General features: G+C 38.3%; 1 protein-coding gene and 1 long non-coding RNA gene across 8 annotated transcripts in view; both read left to right on the forward strand.

Moving 5' to 3' along the window:
- OLA1 (Obg like ATPase 1) overlaps positions 1-25,134 on the forward strand; it is a 90,436-nt gene that overhangs the window by 38,849 nt on the left and 26,453 nt on the right. For all 7 annotated transcript variants that reach the window (XM_082203635.1, XM_082203636.1, XM_082203637.1 and 4 more), the window contains 3 exons: positions 503-678; positions 10,303-10,383; positions 10,650-10,747. In XM_082203635.1, the coding sequence (XP_082059761.1) occupies positions 503-678; positions 10,303-10,383; positions 10,650-10,747 (355 nt within the window). The remainder of the gene's footprint in view (positions 1-502; positions 679-10,302; positions 10,384-10,649; positions 10,748-25,134) is intronic.
- On the forward strand, positions 15,630-24,028 carry LOC309525678. The gene is made up of 2 exons (XR_014216490.1): positions 15,630-21,152; positions 22,808-24,028. It is a non-coding gene; the product is annotated as an uncharacterized lncRNA (long non-coding RNA).

Raw genomic sequence — 25,134 nt, forward strand, 5'->3', positions numbered from 1 at the left:
ATTGTGTGTCTGAGTGGTTCATTATCTAATCACCGTCAGAACCATAGTGATAAAGTAGTTTGAAGCAGAGAAGAGGTCTGCCAGATGATTTCAGGCCTCCCCCCTTTTTTGTAAATCCTGTTTCCCTTGGAAACCCATTAGTACTGTGTAGAACTTTAGAATTCTTTGACATAAACTTCATAGCAATTCTAATGTTTACTGTATCTAATGAGTGACTTAAAATGTTCCTGTATTATTCTGAACCATTTATTTATTAAGTGCTATATAAAAAATACTTTTATTTGGCCACCTCTAATACACTGTAAGATGCAGTGACCCCGATACTGAAAATTACTGACAGATTTCTTGTTTGAAAAACACTTAAAATGCTTGTAATTAAGTTTTGCTCTGCCCTGGTGCCTATGACTGGTAGATTGTTTCTACTTTGTGTATCTTTCTTTCGTCGTCGTCCCCCCTCCACTCAGAATACTGCTTAACATCTGAATTTTGCTCCCCCTCAAAGGATCATTTGATGATGATGATATCACACACATTGAAGGAAGTGTTGCACCTGTTCGTGACATTGAAATAATACATGAAGAACTTAGGCTAAAAGATGAGGAAATGATCATGCCCATTATAGACAAACTAGAAAAAGTGGCTGTACGAGGAGGTGACAAGAAATTAAAACCCGAATATGTAAGTAAGAATATCTTCAATTTTTATAATATTTTTTTCCAGTGTAGGAATGATTTTACACAGGGATGGTGCTTATCAGCTGCAGACTTTATTGTACTGGGAAAAAGGTGCTAGTCTTAGTTTTAAGACACCTCAACTTTCTACCTCAAAATTATTACATCTAGTACGTACCATGTTGCATTGTGTTAGTTACCTCAATTCTAGTTGCATATATAAATGGTGACTGCGTAAAACAGTTCAGTAGTGAAGACCATTTGCTATGCCTATACATTCCCCCCCCCCCGAAATTAAATTGCTTGGAAATGCTGTATCAGTGTTTTCATCCTCAGTTTTCGATTCTACTACTTAATGTATTTTAGGAGAAATCATAATTGTTCTGGTCTCTATACTTTCCACACTATATTTTGCAAAAACACTCCTCATATGTTCTGTTCTTCTATTCATATTTCTTTAGTTATTTCTGTATCTAAAATTTGGTCTTTGTATGATATGTATTTGTACAGTGGTGCCTCGCAAGACGAAATTAATCTGTTCCCCGAGTCTCTTCGTCTTGCGGTTTTTTCGTCTTGCGAAGCACGGCTATTAGCGGCTTAGTGGCTATTAACGGCTTAGCGGCTTTAAGAAAAAGGAAACAAACTTGCAAGAACTCGCAAGACGTTTCGTCTTGCGAAGCAAGCCCATAGGGAAATTCGTCTTGCGGAACGACTCAAAAAACGGAAAACTCTTTCGTCTTGCGCGTTTTTCATCTTGCGAGGTACCACTGTATACCAGTTCCAGAGTACACAATAGGTTGTATCAATAGAATTGCAGGAACCCCTTCTTCTGCCTCCCAGAAAGCCACTCCTGATGCTCAGGAGACCCCTGGAATGAAGGGGGGGGGCGCGACTGAAATTTTGTGCAGCTCTCATACTCATCCCACACATTTTAGAGGCTCCCCCAAGATTTCAGAGTGGATTTTTTGGGAGTGCAGTAGGAAGAAGAAATTCATTTGTGTGAACATCTTCATGCTCACATTTCCAGTAATACAATCTAATATGGGTATTGCATCTGATTTCACATATAAGTTTTAGAACAGCAAGTTGTATTCACTGTAGTTTAAGTATTGAAAGTGGTATAGTAACATGAACGCTATTGAGCTATAGATTGATTTCCATGAAGGTGAAAAGGTACCTTAATGCAGAATTCCTATATTAATCACATTGTTAATTGGAATAATATAAGTGATCGTATATATCCAGGTAAGTAAGACTGTCAGCCTGGCTGTTTGATGTTAGAAATCTAGATGTAGTCACAATCTAAATTCAAATAAATTGCAATAAATAACATAATATCCTCTCTCTGTATTTACAATTTTGCTCACCACAGTTAAAAATCAAGAAAACCCTATAATTTTAGTGCTTCTGAAAGGACAATGGGACAGGGTAGTTTCTAAAAAGAAGAAAACCAATGCAGGTGGCAGAACATGGTAAAATGCTACAAACAGGAGCAAGACAATTGTGTCTTTGAAGCGGTGAATTGATTCCAGGGCCTTCCCATGGACATTGTTTCCAGACCACTTGGAAAATGTGAAGGAGGATTTGAAGACCTCTGGAGATAGAAGGACTCTTGTTTCTGCTCCAAAGACGAGATTTGTGGTGGTAGTTGGTGACCCCCCTACTGAGAGGGACCGAGACAGTAGTTTGTCCTCCTGACAAGTTGTGGGATGTTTGTGGTCTCCCAGGTGTGTGCGTTCAAAATGTCTACAGTCTACTGACTGTTATCCCTTCCTGTGGATCCATGCGGGAACAAATACTCCTGCTAGCCACAGAGTTGAAAGTGTTACAAGCCCCTGGCTCTGGGTAGGAAGAGGAAGAATATAGGGGCATGGGTGGTGTTTTTGTCACTTTTCCTGTTGAAGGTTATGTCTAAAGATGAGAGAGAATGCTGGCTATGAATTTTGTATCATTGGGAAAGGTTTGAATTCTTAGAACATGGTTTATGCCGGGATGGGCAGACTGTGGTCCAGATTCAACTAACTCATTTTGTTAGCGGAAGCCAGCTCAAGGAGTCCTGTTGGTGCAAGGGGCTTTCCCCGTTCTCTTCCTCCCTTGTGCAGCTGCTGTCCCATCTCCCAAATCTGTACTGGAGGGAGGGGAGAACCCCCAGAAGAGCCCATAGAAGAGGGAAGATTGTTCCATTGGGAAGGCAGAAATGCTTGCACTTATGGAATGATCTCCTTGGTACTACTTTGAATTCTACCCAACTCTAAGAATGAAGGGTGGATCGCTATGAGCACCTGATTACTCCAGAACAAAACTCCATTCTCTTCAACATTTGTAAGTTCCAGCAGCCTAATTTATGTCTGGGAAGCCTTTTAGTTGTTGCTGCTGTTAGACGATTGGGATTCAAAACTCTTGCTGATGAACTGCAAAATCACCTGGGCATCTACCAGTGGACCCTGATATACCTTCTGCCTGGTCTTTACTTTCAAGGGAAAGGACATTTGGCAGAAGTTGGATTTGAACTTTTGGCAGAGGCACATAACAATGGTTTGGAAGTACAGTATGTATTTAAATGATTCCTGTGGGGGGGGGAGAGGTGGCAATGAGGTGCTAGACAGCGAGGTGCTAGACAGCATGACTCCATGTACTACCAGGAGAGTGAGTGAAAGTGGGACGGTGATGAAAGTTCCCGCAGACATATAGGGAAAAACTGCAAGGGAATTGTCAGTGTATAGCGCACAATTGTTGATGTCTTCATACTAACACACATATATACACACAATTTCCTTTTTATAAAATTACTAGCCTGGTAGATTAAGGAAATTATGGGGGTGTAGTTTATTTTGATTTCGGCATGATTTCCCCCATGCTAAATTTTTGACGAGCTGGTAGAATATGGGCTAGATGCTGCTAATGCTCTTTGTGGCTGGTTGATGGACTGTACGAGCAAGTATCAATGACTCCTTGTCACCCCGGAGAGATGTGATAGCACAATTTTGTCCTGGGCCCATTGTTTAACATCCTTATAAGTGAATAGGGTGGAGAAGGAGAGGGAATGCTCATCAGATCTGCAGATGATACCAAACTGGGTGAGTTATGAAGAACCTGTTGGATGAGGCCAGTGGCTTCAAAATCTTAAGTTCAGAAATGGCATTACTTTCCTTAAACAAATATTTAAAATCATGGGTAAACAGGAAAACATTCGAGGTGTGTGTTTGGAATGTGAAAGCTTGGTTACACTATTGTTGACAGTTCATCTTCTTTTTGAAAAAGAGAGTAAAGGGAGTTGGCCATCCAATTCTCTTATTATTATTTTTGCTATGGCATGTGATTTTATTTTCATGATGTTCCTGTAGTCTGGCTGCCCCCCCCCAAAAAAAAGAGTACATGCACATTGTTAAGCATGGAGGAACAGACCTTTCTTCCTGCACATAATTACTTCGAAGTCTAAAGATGGGGGTGAAAACATAGTATCAAGTTATTTGTCTTTTAGTTTAAAGCAATGTTAAGCTAACTAGGATAATTAAGTATTTATAGAAAACACTGTTAGTTAACAAAGACAGTAAGTTAGAATTTGTTTTTAAAAAGAAATGAAGTTTAGTCCCTGTCTCTCATCCCCTAAAGCCAGAAATGTAAAATTATCTGAAATGCTGTTGTTGGGTCCCAACTCACACCTTTATTCCATGAATATATGTACTAGAAATGGGTACCTTAACTTGCTTATCAATGTTATTGTTTGATTAGGTTGTCATTCATGATTTAAAAAATCTTACCCTCTCATTGTAGTGTTAAAATGTTACTGTTAAGCTATTAAATATGTCATGTGAGATGTCCACATTTCTCGTTTGTGTGACGGGCCTTTCTGCATACTGCCTCCTTGCTCTAAACTAGGTCTCAATTCTAGGTGACAGAGTTGATTTACAAGCTTTGTTCAAGTTTCTGATCTGTTTTGGCTGCTTGTTCTCTTTTTAAGACTGTTTGGATTTTTGGAAATAAGTCACTGGTGAAAAAATTCTCCTGTATTTGCAGCGTAGCACAACAGGCCCTAGCTACCATAAGCTTTTACAAATGGAGGACCCCTGGGAGACAGATCTAGTTTTCCTCTGGTTTCCCCAAAAGCTACTGTCATCACTTTGCCAAACTTAAAAATAGTTGTTAGAATTTTGAAATCCAGGAGAGAGATTACACCCAAACTAGCTAACAAGCACTTTGTTTTTGCAGATGCCATTATGGAGCAATTTAGGATCCCACAGTCAGTAGCTCATATAATAGCCTTGCTCCCCAAGCAATCATGCTAGCCTGATGGTAAAGGATTTCACAGGCTCTCCTGCATTGAGTGGATCTTGGCAGTTCTCAAGAAGGGCTTTGAAGTTTCAGCTGTGGCAGTTTTGCATATTTAACAATTTGCTGTTCACCAAGGTTGACTGGAGTGTACCTTAGTTTGGAGAGCAGAACCAGATGTGCCCCAATACCATGAGGCTTTCAGCCACATTTGCCCAGTTTTCTTTTGGCAGGCAGTAAGGTCCTTGGGGAATTGCCTTTTGTCTGTCCTGGACAAAGTAAGAAGAAAGTCTTCATCTTGACAAGGCAGAGCTAAGGGAGGTCCTGAAGGTCTGCAGAAAAGGCTCAGCACCCAGGTCTCTTCCCTGAGATGGGCAGTGTGTTGTGTTAAAGAATTCTTCATTTGTCCATGGACTTCCTGAGTAGGCTCTGAATTGGGTAATCAGACTCTGATCTGTCCTCCTTTTGAATTGACATTGCAGTTCGGAGGTTCTCATAGGGGGGTGCACTGTCAGCCAATAAGGAATTGTGTCTCTTTGTCAAAATGAAGTATTGCTCAGGTCTTAGCCTTTGCATGTGCTAAAAGTCATGTTTTTCACAGGTCTTGGAAATTTGATTTACCAAAATTCTGCACTCATGGCAATGGCATTAGCTTGATCATAGAATAATAGAGTTGGAAGCCCTGCAGTGCTGGAATATGCAGCTGTCCCATACAGGGATCAAACCTTCAACCTTGGCATTATCAGCACCATGCTCTTAACCAACTGAGCTACCCAGGCTGATGTGAGAAGTGCTCTTACCTTCTAGCCTGTGAGAACAGCTGGCACCGGAGAAATGAAATATATTTTCTAGGGTTTCATGTTGTGGGCCAGAAAACGTCATGAGTCATGAAGGCTTAAGGAGGCCACCATTTCTGCTTGGGAAGCAGTGGATATCAGCTGCTGGTATTACTGCACACACAATGATACATAGCATTTGAGGGCAGGTTTCTCTTGGAGGAGTTCTATAGATATGCAATGTTAGCATCTCCTCACATATGTGGACATCCCATGGATGGAGGCTTCTGTTTCCAGAGTTGTGACCTTGCATAAAGCACAAACTTACTTGAGGGAGAATACTGGGTTTAATTAAAAAAAATTCCCGATACAGAGGGAGTCCTCTGTACATGGTGGAAGGTAATATGCTATTACTTAGCATATTTTTTTTGTTCTTCTAGGTGTACCAAAGGTTGCTGGTCTCCCCATAATTTTGTGTTTTGCATGACCCACACTTATAGGCACCACACACAGTTTCTTGTTTTTACTGCTTTGATTCTTTTCTCTTCTTAAATGTTACTGTTTTGGTATCTGGTTATGGTTATATTTGGTTTTCCAGTCTCTGTGATCCTCCCCCACACTTCCACACCAAGTAGTTTGCTTCCTGCTCTGCCTGTTAGGGTCAAGTAGGGAAACCATCTTGTTGATAAGATCAAATTTTGTTCGTCTCTTCCTAACAGAAGAAAATGCTATCCCAGTTTTGTTTTGAAATATTTATATCCCACCTTTCTGCTTGGCATCCAAAGCAGCTGAAAAGAATGAAATTACCCCAAGGCAGGTTATAAATAAAACAGTAAAGTAATTAAATTCAAAATACAACACACCAATTCACAAAACATGGATAAGTGATAAAATGAATAGTCACCAGCATATTAACTCAATCCCTACCAAAGGCCTGCAAAGAGGTGTGTTTTTAACTGCTAATATAATGGCATTCTACATACAAAACCCTCCCCTGGCGTATAAGAAAAGGGGCAAGCGAAGGGAAAGGCAGGGGTTGGAAACCTCCTTCTTGAGACTCAGCTCCATACCTACAAGATTTATTTTATTTTTTTAAAAAAACAACAACCATGTAGTAGCATTCAGGTATGTGAAGTGTTACACACACAGGTATAACCACCTCTCTGAAAACTAGGTTGGTATAGACTGCCTTCCATATACTTAGGAGAATGGAAAACTGACTTCAAAGTTCCCTTTTTCAACCACTATTCAAATATGGATAATAGTTCAGAAGTGCTCCCTCTGTACCTTCAAACTATTCAAATTACATTATACTTATTTTATTTTATTTACATTTCCAAAAGCCTGAACATTGCTTCAAAAATACAATTTCTGTTTCTTTGTTTGAGTCATTTATCTGGTCTCAAAAGCAGAAGGAATGTCATGCAGTACTTTACTTCAGTAGAATACCATAATCATTCATAATGGCCATGGTCCAGCAAGTCTCCAGAGCACATGCTGGTGACTTTATTGTTTTTTTCCTCCAAAGGTTTTGAAGTACGGCTTTTCTGTTTGAGGGGGGGGGTGGAGGATGGGGGGGGGGAGAGCCTGCTAGAATGGAAAGAAGAAGAGAAATCCCAGCAGCTCTCACAACATAACTTGCTGGATCCTAGACAGCATGTTGTAAGGTTTGCTGGTAACTTTCCCAACCTTTCTATTATTTTGGTTTAATTTGGTAGTTGTGTGCTCTTATTCCTATAAATCAAAATATTTGAAAACTCTTAAAACCACCAGATGGAACAAGAGGAAGACCAACTATAATTCACATTGCTCAGGATTATCTTTTAAACCTTATTTTCTGAGATTTGTGAATTAAAAAAAAATCTCAGATGCATCTTTATTACATCTGTTTAGATTTAGATTTGGGACTGTACTAGTATATTAACCACTTAAGCATAGGACTTCAAAATTCTCTCTGTTTATTTCATGTTCAGTGTTACTTTCATTGGAAAGCTTGATTTGAGTAGCACATAAATGCAGTACGTAAACTATAAAATGAAATATAAAACATTGTCGTGTGTGTACTTAAATATCCATGTTCATGTCTGCTTCACCCTGGTCATTGAAAACCAGCCCAGAGAAGTCTTACAAACAGTTTTTAGCTCAGGTTTGTGACATATTTCCAGGGGAATTGAGTTTGACTGTTGAAAAGCATCTACAGAGTGGCTCTCTGCCTATTCTTTATTTTTAGTTTTGTGAGTAAAAGGGTATTCTTTCACTGATCTGAAATATTGTTAGAATTACCTTTAAACTAGAGCTAGTTTGCCAAATATGAGTTGAGGTACCTAAGTTTAAACTAGAGTAATATATTGTGTGCTGTTTTTCATATTAACAGTGAAGACAGTCAGTTGAACAATTGGGGCAGGAATGGAAAATCTACATTGACACTTTAACTGCTGTTTGCTTGTGCAGAGATAATTGAGGGATAAACCAAATATAAAAGACAGCTTTCTAGTCATTATCATGTAGAGTCTAGAACCTGAACTGTTCAGTCCCAAAGATTTTACCATCTACTTTACAAAATGGAGTATATCAATGTTTTGGGGAAACTATAATACTAATGGCTTTTTAAAGATGAAATTTGTAACAAACATTATGTTCTAAATTGTAAAACTGCATAAAATTCCACCACTAGTAAGGATTACTTGAGGAATTCTTCTAATAACGAAGAGAAGTTTGGCTTTAGAAATGCATATTTTAAACTTCAGTGAAGTATTTATTTATTGACTAAAGCACAAAACATAGATAGGTCCCCAAGATAAGATAGTTCTACTATGTTGTTTTTTTTTTGAAATGTGTAATCTTGTTGCATGTCTCTACATAAGCTATTCTGGCCACTCATCATAGTAACCAGCTGGGCCATTTCACCTGCTGGAGCCATTAAAGAGGACTCTCTCCCCCTAGATTAATCCCCTCCGACATTAGTTTTTAGCTATGACAACTGGAGCAGGCATTCAGAACTTGCAGGTGGCCAGTGTGACGCACATAATTGCCTACAATTTTAGGCAATGAATAAAAATGGTCTACATTACTTGTCAAAGGTTGTATATGCAGTGCCAAGTGAGATCTATGGGAAGCCTTTTAGGGTTTAAAGAACATTTAATAGCAAGGCTGCACAGTGCTTTTTTAATCATAATGCATTTGTAATATAGCACTTTGATCTTCTCCTTGTAGGAAATGGTGTTACATTAGCCACTTTTAAAACATTTATGAGTGAAAATCAGTTATAGGAGAGTAAAAGTGATTATTCTTGGGCAGAACGTGTTATATTTCATTAAAAGTTTTCAGCTAGCCCCTTTCTTGTTAAAATCTGTGGGGAGCCCTGTTCCTGGAGGGTTACAAATCAGGATCTAAGGATTTAGAAGAGCTTTCCTCTTGTTTTTCCCCTGAAGCAGTTGCGAGATGTGAAACATTAGTACACTAAATACTGAAGCTGTGTGTTTGTAAATGTTTAACCTATTTATTGAGAAGGTAAACATGTGCTTTTGAGAAAATTCTGATGACCAGAAATCCGTTTAAGATTATCTAATTGAATATCATACCCATGGTAAATTTCGTGAAATCCAATATTTAAAGCATGACCATAAATTATCTCTGGCAAAAATTGACACTAAAACGCACTACTTCTAGAAGAGCTTGGTTTGACCTTTCAGACCTAAGAGCCTTTTATTAACACCTGCCTGTAAGGCAAACCTTGCCACACGCAGCTTTCAGATTCAGAGCCACAAAACTGATGAGGAAAGGCTTGAAGGGTTCAGTTTGTGTCACTTGCTGTTTGCCGTTTCCATTTCACAGATGATTAATCTTTCTGTGAAGAAAGGCCAGAGAAACAAAGCACATTGGGCTCTTCCTGCAGTTACTCCTTCTGAATGCACACTAGCTTGCTAACTAAAAGGCCTTTAGATTTCCTGCAGGGAGAGATGTTCTGAAAGTGAATGCAGCTGGTTGGAGGTCACTAGTGCAAAGCTCTTGCCATTGTGTAATGGAAGCTTTGGCAGGTTTCATTTTTGGAGGAAAGGAGAAGGTGTTGACAGAAAAAATTAATGTAGAATATTGAGGCCTTTGGCCATTTGAATTAATATCTTGAATGGTGGATCATCAATAATCAGCTCAGTTTCTTTGGCTGTCAGTGTTTTTTTTTAAAAAAACCACACACATCACTTTTTGCACCTATTCCTTTGTCACAGCAGCATGTTTCTCTCATATACGGTTTCTTATAAGGGATGCTTAATTACTACACCAATACGCAGTTTCAGGAAACAGATTTATTTATACATGCAATATTTCATCCAGCTTGGGGAGCAGAAAATATCATTCGTATTTCTCAATGAAGTCACTAAAAGGTTTATTTCCTGTTCATCTGCTCCTAGCCCTAACGTGACTCCTGTGTCCCTTTCTCATTCATTATATATGAAATTTCAGTTAGAAGGCACATAATATTTTGTTACCTAAAACGACTCCCTCATGAGAAATAACTGATAACAGTCTGGCATATAACTGAGTATATTCTACTTTAATGTCTTTTGTTTCTTCCTAATTCTGCGCAGGACATAATGTGCAAAATCAAAAGCTGGGTAATAGAAGAAAAAAAGCCTGTCCGTTTCTATCATGATTGGAATGACAAAGAGGTAGGCTTATGACTATTACCTCATCCACTGTCTAATGTCTTTCCTTTAAAAAACCAACAACAGCACAAAAGTATATCAGATCCTTGTGTAAACCTTTTGATTTACCTCCAGTAAATTAATGCCAACATTTGGAAATCATGTGCATTCTTTTTAACAATTTACTTTATACTTAAGATGCTAAACTTATTTATTTATTTATTATCTAATTCACAACACTCTATCACTTGCTGTCTGTGTTAATGTAGCTTCTATTTTCTTACTTTTAGATTGAGGTGCTGAACAAACACTTGTTTTTAACTTCAAAACCAATGATCTACTTGGTTAACCTCTCTGAAAAAGACTATATTAGAAAGAAAAACAAATGGTGAGTTTGTTGCCTTTATCTTTTGTAGGAAATTCACGATGCTTCTGAAAGGCACCTTTGTCAAAATAATGGTTAGTCGTGATTTTTGTACTTGGAGTAAATCTAAATGTCTTAAAGCTAATATTGGCAATGTACCTATTACCTTGTCTTTGGAATGCAGTAAAAGTAATAAAAAAAAAACTCCCTTGAAGATCTATAAAACTAAAGTAGCAATTTTCTCTCCTACCTTTTAGTTTATTTTGCAATATTGAAGGAAAAATAACCATAAACAGTCTTGTAAGTTGTCTATAATATTTAACTTTAGAAAGAAGTCATTTTTCATGCCAACCTTCTATTTATTGGATGTTGAAGGGTAAAAATGATGCCATAATATGGTTGGTAATATGATAAAAAGGAGATAGAGTGCTCCATATATATGCATAGAATCATGACTCCCATATAGTTCAGGGTAAATTCATGGTGTTTACAACTTTCTGCTTGCTGGGCCACTTCTTAAAATGCAGCAGATGTCATGCATATGGTTTGCTATATGCTGTTCAGAAACTTTTATTAATGTTGTCAGTATGAATGCATATATAATGGCTGAAGAATAAGATGTCTGTCAAACAGGCAGTGACCGGGATGAAGATCCAACCCCAGAGTGTGAGGATACATTAGAAATGGAGAGATTGAAAATCATGCTGCATTTGCTTTTTGTGTAAACGTTTCAGATGAGATAAAACAGTAGTTTTAGGAAAGAGGCGCTTAAACTGTTGCATTGGAAGGAAACATTAAATCACTCTTCTTTTAGTTTTGTTACACATTTTCATAGCATACAAAATTACAAAAATATCACTCTGAAACACATTTAAGATTTGCTTATTGCTTTGTCAAAGTATCCAGACCAGTGTATCAGAATTCGCTTAAAACATACCCTTTCGCTCTCCCTGTACTTCATTAAGTACTTAGATGCACATGGTTTCAATTTTCCATTAAAATTTCTCATTTCCATATGATATCAAAGAGTGAGAAGGCTTTAGACTGAAAAATAAACATTCATAGACTGGAAGCCCAAGCAATAATTAATGTCAGATGGTTAACTCCAATAAGTTATTAGAATAAATTCTGTAAAATAATTTCAGCTGAAAACTGCCCTGCTCCTAGTGTTGTTGTGCATTTATATTTCTTCTAAGGAGCATAATGCAACTTTAAAAATGGTCACTTTAAGGGCATTTTAAAACTTCTGGTTCAGAATCTTTCCCCATAATGAGTTACTGTTTTTGAAACTGCATCTAGCCTTCAAGAAACTTTGTGCAATCAAGCAACTGTGCCTTCAGTGTTGTGGTCTGGAAGGCATTTTCAAGTTTCACACAAATGTAATACAGTAAATCTTAGCATTCTTTATTAAGGGCTCTTGTAGAGGTTTCTCAAGTGCCACAGTAAAGATAATAAGCATCAGAATTTATTTGAAAATGGGCAGGTTAGTTTCCCTACACTAAATGGATCATCACACCTACATTAGGGTGATCACAGGTAGAGCTCACTGCCTTTAATTGTATAGTAAATACCTTTTCTCAGACCTTAATGGTAGACAGTCTTGTTAGGAGACGCCAGTCTGTGATTTAGCTGTCTCCAGAACCACAACCACCCCGCCTTTTTTGGTGAGACCAAGTTGTGATGATGGAATGGAAAACTTAGCATATATATTACAATTTTTAAATTTATAACTATTTTATTTATATTGTGAAATCATAGTAAAAAAATCTTACTGTGTTCATGCAGAACTGATGGTTGAGGTTTGGTTTTAAAAAAATATCCTGGTTTTACGGATGTTAGTGTAATTGTAGCTGAAAGATCAAAGCCTGGGATAGCTGAGTGATGTTCCAGAAGAAAATTTACCACATAGCCATTTTCAGTACAGTTTCTGCCGCCTGCTGTTCCTATTTTCCCTCAGGCTAGCCATTGACAACCCCCTGTGCATCCCTGCTCGTAAAAAATGATTGAGGAAGTATTTGTCATGTATTTATGAGTGGGAAACATCGTCTGATATGGAATGGCATCTACTGAAGTCGGAATGATGACCAGTTTTTCCTTCCTTCTGGCAGAGTTGCTGATCTTTAAATCCACTCTTTTTATGTTGTATATATATTTTGCATTAAAGTGCAGAATAATTTTTTTTATTATGAATTCTGTAATAATGAGCCCTTCATTGTTTTTGGCAGTGTAAGCAGATGCAAACAATTAGAATATATTTTATTGGCAGATGTATTTTAATTTGCTTTTTCGTTCATGTTCTTAATCTGAACTACAGTTGGATTAGTTGCTCAGCTAGCACGACATATTTCTTGATTTAATTTGTGGTAATGCTGTAAGGAGGTTAATGTTAATTCAGGAAGGATGCAGCAGTAAATATTTTCATAGGGTTTTTTTCTCTTTTTTTACAATGGAGTAGTATTTACATCAACATCAAAGAGTTGTTTTAAGGTTGTGGCAGAAGGAGAATATGGAAAGCTAAAGTGATCATTTTTTGTTTCCTGTATATCACCTTTTTTCAACAAATGAACATTTTTAATTGCTAGTAAAACACACTAACATTTAAATAACATGTCATTTTTCAATCTTAGGGGGAAAAACAGTGTGAATGATAGGACTTTTGTGTACTAGAGAAGGTAGCATATTGACCTTTTGAAAGGTATAAAAACTGGAATGACTCCAAGGAACTACTTACTGGCATTAACAATGTTAAATTAGTCATTCACTTGATTTATGATTAAGACCTTGTTCCTGAGGTGAAGCTGACATGGCAGCTGTGTTAGTTGCACTTTTATTATGATCAGATGACACTAATCATGATGTATATAGGAATCTACTTCAGCATTTTAAAATACAACTTACTATTCTTTAAACAAATACTTAAATAATCAAAAGCCTTCACAGTAATTTAAGCTTTCTTTAGAGATTGTAGAAATGTAACTCTTTATCTAGTACTATTTCTATACTATATATTGGAAATAAAGTGTGATTTCTGCTAGTGAAATGCTGCCTTGTAAAACCTGAGCTATGAAACTGGATGGGGCACAAACATTCTTGTGGAATCAATTGGGGATTAAATTTATTGTAGCTTTGTATACCAGGGGGCATTGCAGTGCATGCTGACTGATCATCTTATACAAGAGTACATATGTCACCCATGTGTTCAGTATGTTGACACATTCTCCCTTTAGAACAATAAAGTGAATTGTATATTATGTACACATCCCAATGCAGATTTTGGAAACACATCTTCTCTGTTAATACTTGCATTTATTTGAGCTAACATTTGCAGATGGAAAGATAATTTTGTATTCTACTTTAATATTATTTTTGAACCTCAGAAAGTTAAGTAAGTTAATAAGTTTGCGCATCCAAATCAAGCAACAATGGTTTGAAAGAATATTTGGGGAGGTGAGTGCTTTTTAGTCTGGGCTTTAGGCTCTTAACTCTTGGAAATCCCAACACACATGATGACCCTGACATTTCAGGAATATTTGTTGTGTACCAATCAACAGGATAAATTTGTGGTTATCTTTAGTTGTATTTTTAATTCTAAGGTGAACAAATTTTAAAGTATTTAACTTTAAGGTTTATTTGCTTCTCAACAGGTTTCCCAATTTCATGATAAAATGATGAAAACAATACCAGTTTCATGGTATAAGGATGAAAACAAAAATCCATGAAACTACTTCCTATGCTGTTACAGTGTTGCTGAACACTGTAGAGTCATTGTTGTTACTTTTACTTCCTCACTATTCACCACAAGGTCCCAAGTCGGTTTACAACAATATTAAACATACAAGAAGAATAGATTGGGTCATATATAGGGTTACAAAAATGAGGGTAAAGAGCTGCATTGCCAGCATATGATGAAGGATTGCCATATTTCAACAGGTAAAAATCCAGACACAAAAAGTTGTCGAGCCAGTGCCCAAGCCTGAACCAGAAAGCAATGCAATAAAGGTGCCAGATGCAGACCTGTAGGGAGGCTGCAACAGAGAATTCCCTCTCCTGAGGTGCTGCTCCCCAAGTTTCTAAGGGCAGTGGATCTACCAAGAGGGTCCCTTGGCTAGCCATAACTTCTGAGAAGGTCTGTAGGCAAGGAGACAATCTTTCAGATATTTGTAGCCTAAGTTGTTTAGGGCTTTAAACATTTAATGTCCTTGTCCGCTTGTGATGCATGTTTGTCTTCCATGAACACGGTCTTAACAGTGAGCCTGTAAGTGACTGTGGAGGCTGATTCTGGATCCACACGTCCTTCCACAGTAAGGACATAGGTTTCTGGGCGGGAGTTGATCACATTGAGGGTTTGCCAAGCGTGCCTTCCTCTTAGCTCGTTTCAGTTTTTGCCCTGAGTATCTGCTTCTTCAAAGTTTGTGACACCTTTGGTAAAGGCTGTTCTCCTGTTGGAGCACTCACAGGCCAGCGTTTCCTGGTGAGTACATGATGCATGTGTTCACCATGCCGTTACTAGAAATGGAAGGCTTGGAGATGAAGAAATTTGCATGAAGGAAGGAAGATAATATGCATCAGGGGGGCTCGATACTAACGCATGAGACATGCATTTCTTGCCATGCACCTGTCATAATGATGGAAATGATGGAACACTCCTTGTTGAGCCTTGTGTGGTCATACACTATGTCTGCAAAAAAGTAATAATAAAAACATATTGAAGCACATACAACCAGTAAAATCAGACTCATCTGCTCCAAGTGGGTGTAGTAGGCAAGAGGAGGCAAGGCATTTGGGACAGACAGCTTAGTATGGGATTCAAGCTGAAGCAACTTTAGAACATTGCTTCAGCAATACATAACCCCCCATGGACTTAAATAAGGCAGCTCAGTCTGGGTGGTTAGCTCCACCCCTAGTAGAAGGAGCTTCTGGTTAAAGGGACTTTTCCTGTTCCAGCAGCCATAGACTCCTAAAGTGTGGGAGACATGATAATTCTGTTGGAGCTTCTGGACTGGAGTTCTCTGAGCTGGATGGGCAGCAGTGCAGTGACCCAAAGCCAGAAAGGTATTGACAAAATGGCCACCTCCTGTGCTGGAACTTCCAGTGTATTTGGGGGCCATTGTGCCCGGCTCTGTGAGCAGTTCTCTTTTACCATCTGGTTCTTCCATAAAGTCCATGGCCTTGTCGCTTAAAGGGGAGAAGTTGAACTCTGAGGTAATGGCACAGACAAACCAGTACAGCTGATAGAAATGTAAGGATGTAAAAAGAATATTGAAGGAAGAATTCCTTCATCAGCCTTCACGGTAGAAGATACTGGAAATAATCCTTACTGGACTCCAGGTTATTTGAACAGTATGTGCACAGTCTAACCAAATAACATTTCTTCAGTTTCACCATGGAGAGGTAGAGAATATCCCTCCAAAAATGAGAAGCTTCCAAAGTTATCCAAGATTTTCCACTTCAGGACCAGTTAGCTGTTATTTTACCTTCTTTCTTTCATGTTTTAGACTTTCAATAAGTGAATGAACATGAAATGATTATAGTCCTCGGGGCACACTTTCCCCTCAACATCCTTACTAATTGTACCTCATATATTTCTCTAACATTTCTTCTTATGGTGCACAGAGGGAACTGTTTAAAAAACTATGCCTAAGATTGGAGCTAAGTAGCCCGTTCAGACAACTGGACTTTGCGTTACATCAGTTGTTAATGAACTAAAGGTTAATAAGTGTGAAAATACCCAGCATTTATCCCATATGGCAAAATTTGACTGAGTGTTGTGGCTAAAGGCAGGCCCAGGGAAAGGCAGGGAAAAGCACTTTGCTTTGGGGTGAGGGCAGTTCACCCCAAAGCAAATCAGAGTAGAGGCCATTAGCCATAGCATGTACCAGGAAGTCCTTGAAGACTTTTAAGCTCAGCCTAGAACCAAGAAATATAAAAAATCAGTGTGGCCATCAAAACAACTCAGTCTGCATTTCCTCAAAAGATAGCAATGGCAAATGCTAAAGACTGGAAGACATCAACCTCAGAAGCAGAAGAACCAGAAGAAGAATTATCCATGGTCTCATAGGCCTTCCCAGATTTTCATGGGGAAAAAATGATTAATTGGATCTATTTCAGTCTGGCTTAAAACTGAAATTGCCTTGGTTAGGTTGGATTGACCTGGAGATGAGTAGGGGGAGTGTGGCCTTGTTGTATTATTTTGGACCTCTCAGTGGCTTTTTATATAATCAGCTGTGAATATCCTTCTGGGGACCTTGCCAGGATAGAACTGATAAAACTGTACTTTAATGTCTGCAGTCCTTCCTAGAGGGGGAAGTCTCAGAAGGTGCTGCTGGAATACTGCTTCTCTGTGCCATCCAGCCAGCATCTGTGTTACCGCTTTTGGTAGTGCTCTGGATAGAGGTGAATGAAGTAAGACTTCAATCCACACAGGTGTATGGCTGCTCTTCTGTGATCACCTGGCAAGGGTGGCCAGGAATGCTCTTTAACTGATATGCCAACCGTGACCATATCATTTTAAAAAATGACCTGGCCACGATTATTCAAGCTATAATACAGTGACATCCATATTGAATTACACCAATATGCTCTACACGAGGCTGCTTTTGGAGAGTGCTTGGAAACAACTGGCCCAAAATACAGCAGCCAGACTTTTAGCAAGGGCTCACGGCATATAATTCTGATTTTATCCCAATTTATTTCAGTTTGTACCCAAGCCCAATTCAAGGTGCTGGTGCTTTTAAAGCCCCAATCCGTTAGGGGCCAAGATATCCGAAGGACTGCTTTGTCCTGTATGTACCATCCTGTGCGCTCAGATCCACACCCGAGGGTGTTTCCTTTGTAGATTGTGTGGTAGGCAGAAGAGTTGGGACCTTTTCAGTTTTGGTGCTGCATTTTAATTGAATATATTTAGTTCATTTGTATGCTACCTATCTTCCGAGGAAGTCAAAGCAGTATTCATAGTATTCCACTTTATCCTCACAATACCCCTTGCTATAATGGAGAAATAATGAGCTTTAGGGCTGAGTGTGTATTAGAATTTGGATCTCCCCAGTTCTAGTCTAACCACTATGCTACATTGGCTGTCAATACGCTTCAGAATGTTTTTCCAATAGAGATCTGCTTGATCTCTGTTTGGCAAACTGAACTCTTTAGAAAAAAGGCTATTGCTGATTGTTGTTTTATTTAGATGCTGATCTTGTTTTATATAATCTGATTTTGATGTATATTTTGTCATTTTCTAAAACTACTTTGGTACAAAAACCGTAGGATGTTGAATATACTAAATCAAATAAGTATGTCAAGCCACCTGCACTGGAATCTGCAGTCCTACGCACACTTACACTTACATCTGCAGTCTTGTTTTAATTCATTGTTACTTACTTCTGAGTAAACAGTTTTTGAGGGTAGACAGTAAGGTAGATAAGAGCATAAGATGAGCCCTACTGTTGCTGTGGAAAAAACTTAGACCAGCAAAATAGTTAAGTTGACAAATTTTGAACCGTCTCTGGCATTTAGTGTCTCATCCGCTGTGACTCCCAAATCAATTAACTACATCACTGCTTGTGCAACATAATATGTGTACCTATAGCAGCCATAAATGTCATCAATGTTACCACGTAACTATGTTTTCCCTGCTTTCCTCTAGTAATAGTGACTCTAGAAACTACTGCACTGCAAGAAACTTCTGTAACTTTTTATTCTGTGGGCCTTTGAAAAGACTTCGCCTACAATGCATTCATATCCGGGTGCATACTTTTTTGTTCCAAGCTTATATTATTTTCACGATCAATCATCTTCAGTCTAGAAACAGACTGTCAACCACTGCAGCTAAGAGAACACCAATTTTACTTTTTCCTGCCAAAGGGTAGGCGGCTGTATTGTAGGCTTGGTCTTAAAATGAATTTACATTTCATTTTAAAAGTAATAAGGGTGGAAGTGGTTATGTTGGCCCCGTTGGAATAATACATGGAGTAAGGCACTCTAGACCATGCTCATTTGCTGCTAAACGACAGCTCGCTAAATTGTGCCCGGAAATTAATCTCAGTATCAGTTTTAGACATTCCCACTGGCTTACTCTTTAGATGTAGCTATTTGAACTAATTGAAGTTTTCAAACAGTCTTCAGGGTCTTTCTCTTTCTTACAGTAAACGAGCCTCATAGTTACCAGGACTTCTGTCATAATGGCCAGGAGTGGCTACAACTGGAATCACAGCCTGAACTTAGGAAAAAGAAGCCCTGGCCATTGTTTTTTTCTTGCCACCTGGAGCAATGGTTGGTCCAGAAGCACCTCCAGTAGCATCCGCCTCTTAAGTGGTTCTCTAGTGGGAACCACTTGCTGCAAGTGCATCATTACTGACTGGCTAGCACTCAGCAGCCTGCATTTCAGCAATCGTGAAACATGTGCTTCCAATGTGCTAATTGAGCTGTCTAAGGTGATCGAGAGCAGGGACGCCGAGGGGGGAAAGTAGCTCCTGCCAGACCAAGACTTCACTGGCCACTGGCTACTTGCCACCCTTGGCTTCCCTCAAGGCTGTTCCAGAGTCCTTCAGGAGAAGTGCCAGCCTTATGCAACAGAAAATACAACTCCCCGATCAGTTTAGACTGACAATCACAGGGTAAATCACCTCGCTGCAGATGTTTCACAAGCTTACCAGGACATGAATAACTTTGGCAAGATCACTATTGTGCAAGCCAAAGTCCTTGTGCAGGGCTTCTGCTGATGGGACTCTGTAGATTAATCCCACTCAGAATGTTGGACTAGATAGACCTTTGGCCTGATCTTTTCTTACGTTTTCCCTTGAATATAAGGATCTGCTTGCTGAACTGCCATTCAGCACCTAGAATTAAATGCGCATAGGGTTTTGCACTTGAATTTAGCTGGGTATTTCATTTTGTGTTATTTCCTTTGTTACTTTTTGTTACCTACTCTGAATTTTTTTGAAAAGCTAGCAGTTTAACAGCAGCAGCAGCAGCAGCAGCAAAATAGTGCTAATAAATAAAAATAAGAACTTGCTTTGAACCACACATGATAACATAACCAGTAGGGGCATTAAATACATAGATTTTACAGTCTCTAGATTACTATATGCCTCTCATAGAAACTTTGTAAGCAGATTGTACATTTTGAACCTACTGCAAATGACTGAATAGCCTTTTTCTTGTGAACAAAAATCAAAACTATTCAGTGGTACTAGCAGTTAATATGAAATTCAGGTGTTAATGCAGTGTTGGCTAACCTATAATTTGGGGGTCTTAATTTTTAAAAAAAAACATTAAAAAACCTTTCAGTATGATAAATGTTTGTCTTTGGCTCCCTCTATCAGTCTCTCTTATTTGACTTTGGGAATTACTGATTTTCCACAGCGCATGCCTGTCTAACAGATTGAGTAGGTATAAATGTATCAGCAGGTACATCCCTCCCTGTGTGTTCTGTTTGGTTTAATAAAAATATAATAAATCATTCCGATTGCAAGGGGTGGTATGTATCTAGCTGCCCCTAAAAAATAATTGCCATATGTCAGTGTGAGGCCTTCTTAAACATTTCTTCTGGCAAGAAGTCTGCCATATTCTAGGGTATCAATATGTTATATATGTAAGTCTTCCTTGTTTTTTAAGTGTGTGTTTTTTCTTTAATGGCAGTGCATTATATACATTTTGAGGAGTTTTAATATCCAGCTATTTCATTGCCCTGCTGACATTGTGGGTAACTGGATTGTTCTATTCATGGTTTGCAGCAGATCAAAATGATTTGATATGCTAAGCTTTTTCTGACAGAAGATACAAAGTTTTGACAAACATGCATAGCACAGCAAGTGTCCAATTCTAAAGAGCAAAAATAAATGCAAACCACCATTATGGGGAACACAAACAGGCTGAAAGCAAGTTATTAGTAAGCAAATAATTGTTGAACTGTTATGAATGGAATAGGATGTTGAAATAAGACATGATTGGCTGATGTTACATATGTCCTTGATTACCTTCCCTGTGCTTTTATCCTAATAAGTGACATTCTTTGTATTCCCTTGGATGGCTAGACAGTCTGACACTAAAGAAGAATAAATATTGCATGTGGTACACATTAAGCTGTCATCTAAGACAGCATTTATAAAAAGTAACTGGAGAAATTCATAAGAAATTCTGCGGTGCTACAGTTTCCTGGCTCCAGTCATAATTGTCAAACTTCTTGACACATTCGGGTCTTCTAAATGCCTCCAGTTTACCATGGCTTAGTGTGTGAATATTTTCATGGATTTTTATTTTCAAATATTGTTGACTATTAACATTGGTTTATCTTAATTTAATCTGTTAGCTGCTGGATAGTTGCTTTAATGGAGCAAGGCAAAGAAATAGTAGGAAAAGACCTGGAAATGCATTAGATGGAAACCATGAAAGCCTATGAAGAAAATAGAATACTTTAATGCAGCCCATCTAATATGTAAGTCAATATCTATGTACAGGCTACTAGTTGAATCTTATAGAGCAAAAGCAGCCAAGATTGGAATGCTTTATAAAATGATAGCAGAACCTCTCTAGAATGGTGTTAGGGGTTTTTTTTTTGGGGGGGGTGCATTTTGCTTTAGTAGAGCAATTACCATTCTTTTCTGACAAACTAAAATACATAGTATAGATACCTTTCATTGGCGTAACATGATTATAAACACAATAGACTAAACAAGACCTGGCATTTATGTACTTAAGAATGAATGGCCAGATCAAATATTGTAACAGTTTCCAGAAAAGAAGCAATGGTCCTTAATGGTGCCCAATGACATTTGAAAGCCCACCCCTCTCTATAGTGGATTCTACCTTTACTTTGAAATATGACTGTTCTGAACAAGCCTTGCTGGTGTCCTGCATGTCTACCATCAGATTGGCCCTTTGAATGATCTAATATTTATCTACTGAATTAAGTGAATGTCACCTTTAAAGAAGGAATTAGTAAAAGAACTTGGGTCTCTGGGTAGTTTGTTCTGTAGAAGAAGGAAATCCGTAAAGTTACAAGTTTTGTGCAAGAATGCAAAGCAGCATTGTTGACTTGAGGCATTATATTGCAGCTGTAATGTATATTCTAACAATCTTTCGTATTTACCAGCTTTCTAGATTACATGTAAATGTTCCAGGTTTTTCTTTTTATGGCGTGTTTTCAATAATTTAGTTCTAAAATACTATGTTTCCTATGACTACCAAGTCATTTTTGTTGCATTATATCAGTGCTCTTATCGTGACCTGAAGAAATATAGTACACTCTGAATCAGAATTTACTTGCACTGTATTTTTATTATTCTAAGATGCTTTGGATGGGCATTGCCTGAAAAAGCAGATTAGAAGTATTTTAAGTTAATAAATAAAAACTCCATGTTCAATTTTATATAGTTTCTGGCAAAGTGATTTTTTCCAGGTAAACAAAGGACAAGTTCAAATACTACATTTCTGCAGATTCCCCTCCCACAGATAGAGTATTGACTTTGACATCTGCAAAACTTATAAAACATAAAATTTGAATTAGCGTATCTGCAATTTAAACATATTTCCCTAGAAATAATATTGATTGATATGAATGAGTTTTATTGTAAGTAAAGTGCCAGGGATTGGGATGTAAATAACCTATTTGGCTTGAAGAAACTTTTCTCCAAGTATAACACTGCTCAAATGTTAGCTGTAACTGTTAACTCTCTAGACCACTACAGAGCACAAAATATTTGCCCAACTGGTAAATTGAACTGTAAGTCCCACTGTGGGAAATTGCTTTGCTGTGCTCCAAACAGCAGTTATCTTAGTAATTGTAGCTGAATTCTTTTGTAGCTAATAGACCACTGATGCCCTTTTCCAGTGGCAGAATTATTTTATCGTTAGTATTTTAATTGCAAAATGAAAAATACACCATGTGTTCTAGTGATTTAAAAATGATTAAGCAGCACCATTTTAATTGGCGTTCAGAGATAGCTCTATTTTTGTTCCAGTTTATAGTGTACATACCTAGCATTTCACATTCTAAACTGGAGCTCACAACAAGGAGCTTATCAGAGCAAATTGTCTAGTCCATCCCCTTCCTCACTCAAAACCTAATGACCCTTTATCATCATGGTTTAGATTGCTGGACACAGATGTGAGAAAATACAAGTAATCTACAGGTAACTACAGTAGCTGCACTGATGTTCTCGGAAAACTGACTGCTGAGAAGATAAAAAGCTTCCCACAGAGTTTGTGACTTTCCAGCAGCAAAGCACATCATGAGCTCATACATGAAGTTTTATTTGTTGAAGACTCACAATAAGATGCATTAGGACATTCAGCAGGGACTCTTTTTAGATGAGCTCAAAATTTTTGTGAGGTTGATGCACTTTTGGTTGATGTACTAGTGCATAGTATCAGACATAATAGTTCCGACAATGCCAATAAGCTTTGCTTTTTTGAAAAGACTTCAAGGAGTAGAAACAAGTAAAGGAGCATTAATATTGAAATAGCACATTCATTTTCTAAAGAATCTAATGTAGTTCTGGCATTCCTTTGTTATAATATTGAAGTATTTGTGCTAAGAAGCATTTTTTGTATGTTGGAGAGAAGTTTTCTGAAGTTTTTCAATGAATGGTATTTGAAAGGAATTGTTTATGGGCAGACAACTGTTTTTCTATTCTGCTTTTGACTGATCACAATGCTAAACACAATGCTAAATGTGTTAAACTGCTAGTTGCAAGAAAGGGGTTCTTTAGTCTAAATCAGGAGTAGTCAACATGATGCCCTCCACATATTATGGATTCTTATTTGTGCCCATTGGACATGCTGGCTGAGGTTTATGGGAGTTGTAGTCCAAAACATACGATGCTACTCCTACTCTAAAGGACGATGTTCACCTCAATTCTTGTTAGCAGCTGCATTTGCATCATGAGGAAGCATACATAATATCTTTAAAATTATTTATATTGTTGTGACGTTAACATATGAGAGTGTTGGAGGTGAAATAGTTAAACAGGTTACCCAATCAGAACCCAGGGGGTGGAGTCAGAGGGACTATAAAACCAGCTCTGGGAGGGGCGAAGGGAGGAGTTGGGTGGTTGGTTGGTTGCAGTGGGAGTGGATTGGGATAGAGTCTGTGGGTGGGTTGAGTTAGTGTAGCGAAATAAGCTGAGTCGGGAACAGTTAGGGGCTAGGAAGACAAGTAAATATCTGAGAGGTGGTTTAGTGAGTGAGAGCAGGTAGCGGAAGTTATAGGTCTGGATAGGCACCCCATGATTGTAATTGACCGATACCGTTTATGAAACCACATGCTTGTTAAATTGCAATAAATAAACAGAAGTTTATGTTCCAGTTTAACCCTGACTGGACTCAGTATTGTACCAGGTAGGGCCTGGGTGGTGGCAGCAAGAAATAAAGTGGTGGCACAGGGATCACTAGATGGTGAAACGTCTGGGGATCCTTTGTGATCGCCACAATTGTCACAATCTTACTTTAAGATTGTAGGCACAGGAAACCTGTGAACTTTCAGGCTTTGTTGGATTCCCAAGACCCATCAGACTCAGTCAGCATGAAGGTTGATGAGAATTGTAGTCCAGCAGGACCTGGAGGAGCACAGTTTTTCTATCCTGGAAGTAAGAGCAGATACACATCTTTGCTCTTGTCAGTAGAATAATAGAATTGTAGAGTTGGATGTGATCCCGGGGTCATCTAGTCCAACCCCCTGCGAGGCAGGAATCTCAACTAAAGCATCCATGGCAGATGACCGCCCAACCTCTGTTTAAAAACCTCCAACGAAGGAGAGTCCACAACCTCCCGAGGGAGTCCATTCCACTGTTGAACAGCTCTTGCTTTCAGAAACTTCTTCCTGATATTTATAATAGTAGTGAGTATTGATTTTGTTTTTCTGTTTACTTAAGCATAAATAGTTATTATTTATTAAACATATCATTCACGTTGTAAACAAAAAGTAACTCAGAGAGGCTTAAAACAAGCAAAATAATTGATAAAGTTTTGTGATTCAGCTATACAGATGAAAGACTTGACTTCTACTATATATACTTTTATTTCAAAAATGAATAGGTCACTTGGACTCAGCTGAGACACCAGTGGGAAAACAACTTGGGCACCAACATACATCCTGCACATGTTGGGATCTTCCGTTCTTTTTAAATCTGTTCCTACCGGGGGATTTAACAATCCTTAAAGACTGTATATAGATTGTACCTGATCACCCTTAGCCAAATATCTTCTTCCAGCTCTCCCACATGCTAGAGGGAACGTGGCGGATTAGGTACATATATTCACATGGGGGTGGCGTCATCCACTTGTTGAGACATTTTGGAAGAAGATATTTTAGGAAGTTAGTCTTACTACAATTCCCCAAATTGCTCAGAATCCTGGAATAGCACCCCTTTCAATATTTGATGAAGAAGATTCATCGGATGTGAGGGCGATCTGGCTGC

This window comes from Podarcis vaucheri (genome assembly GCF_965113315.1).
Source record: "Podarcis vaucheri genome assembly, chromosome: 1".
In the NCBI taxonomy this organism is placed as follows: Eukaryota; Metazoa; Chordata; class Lepidosauria; order Squamata; family Lacertidae; genus Podarcis; species Podarcis vaucheri.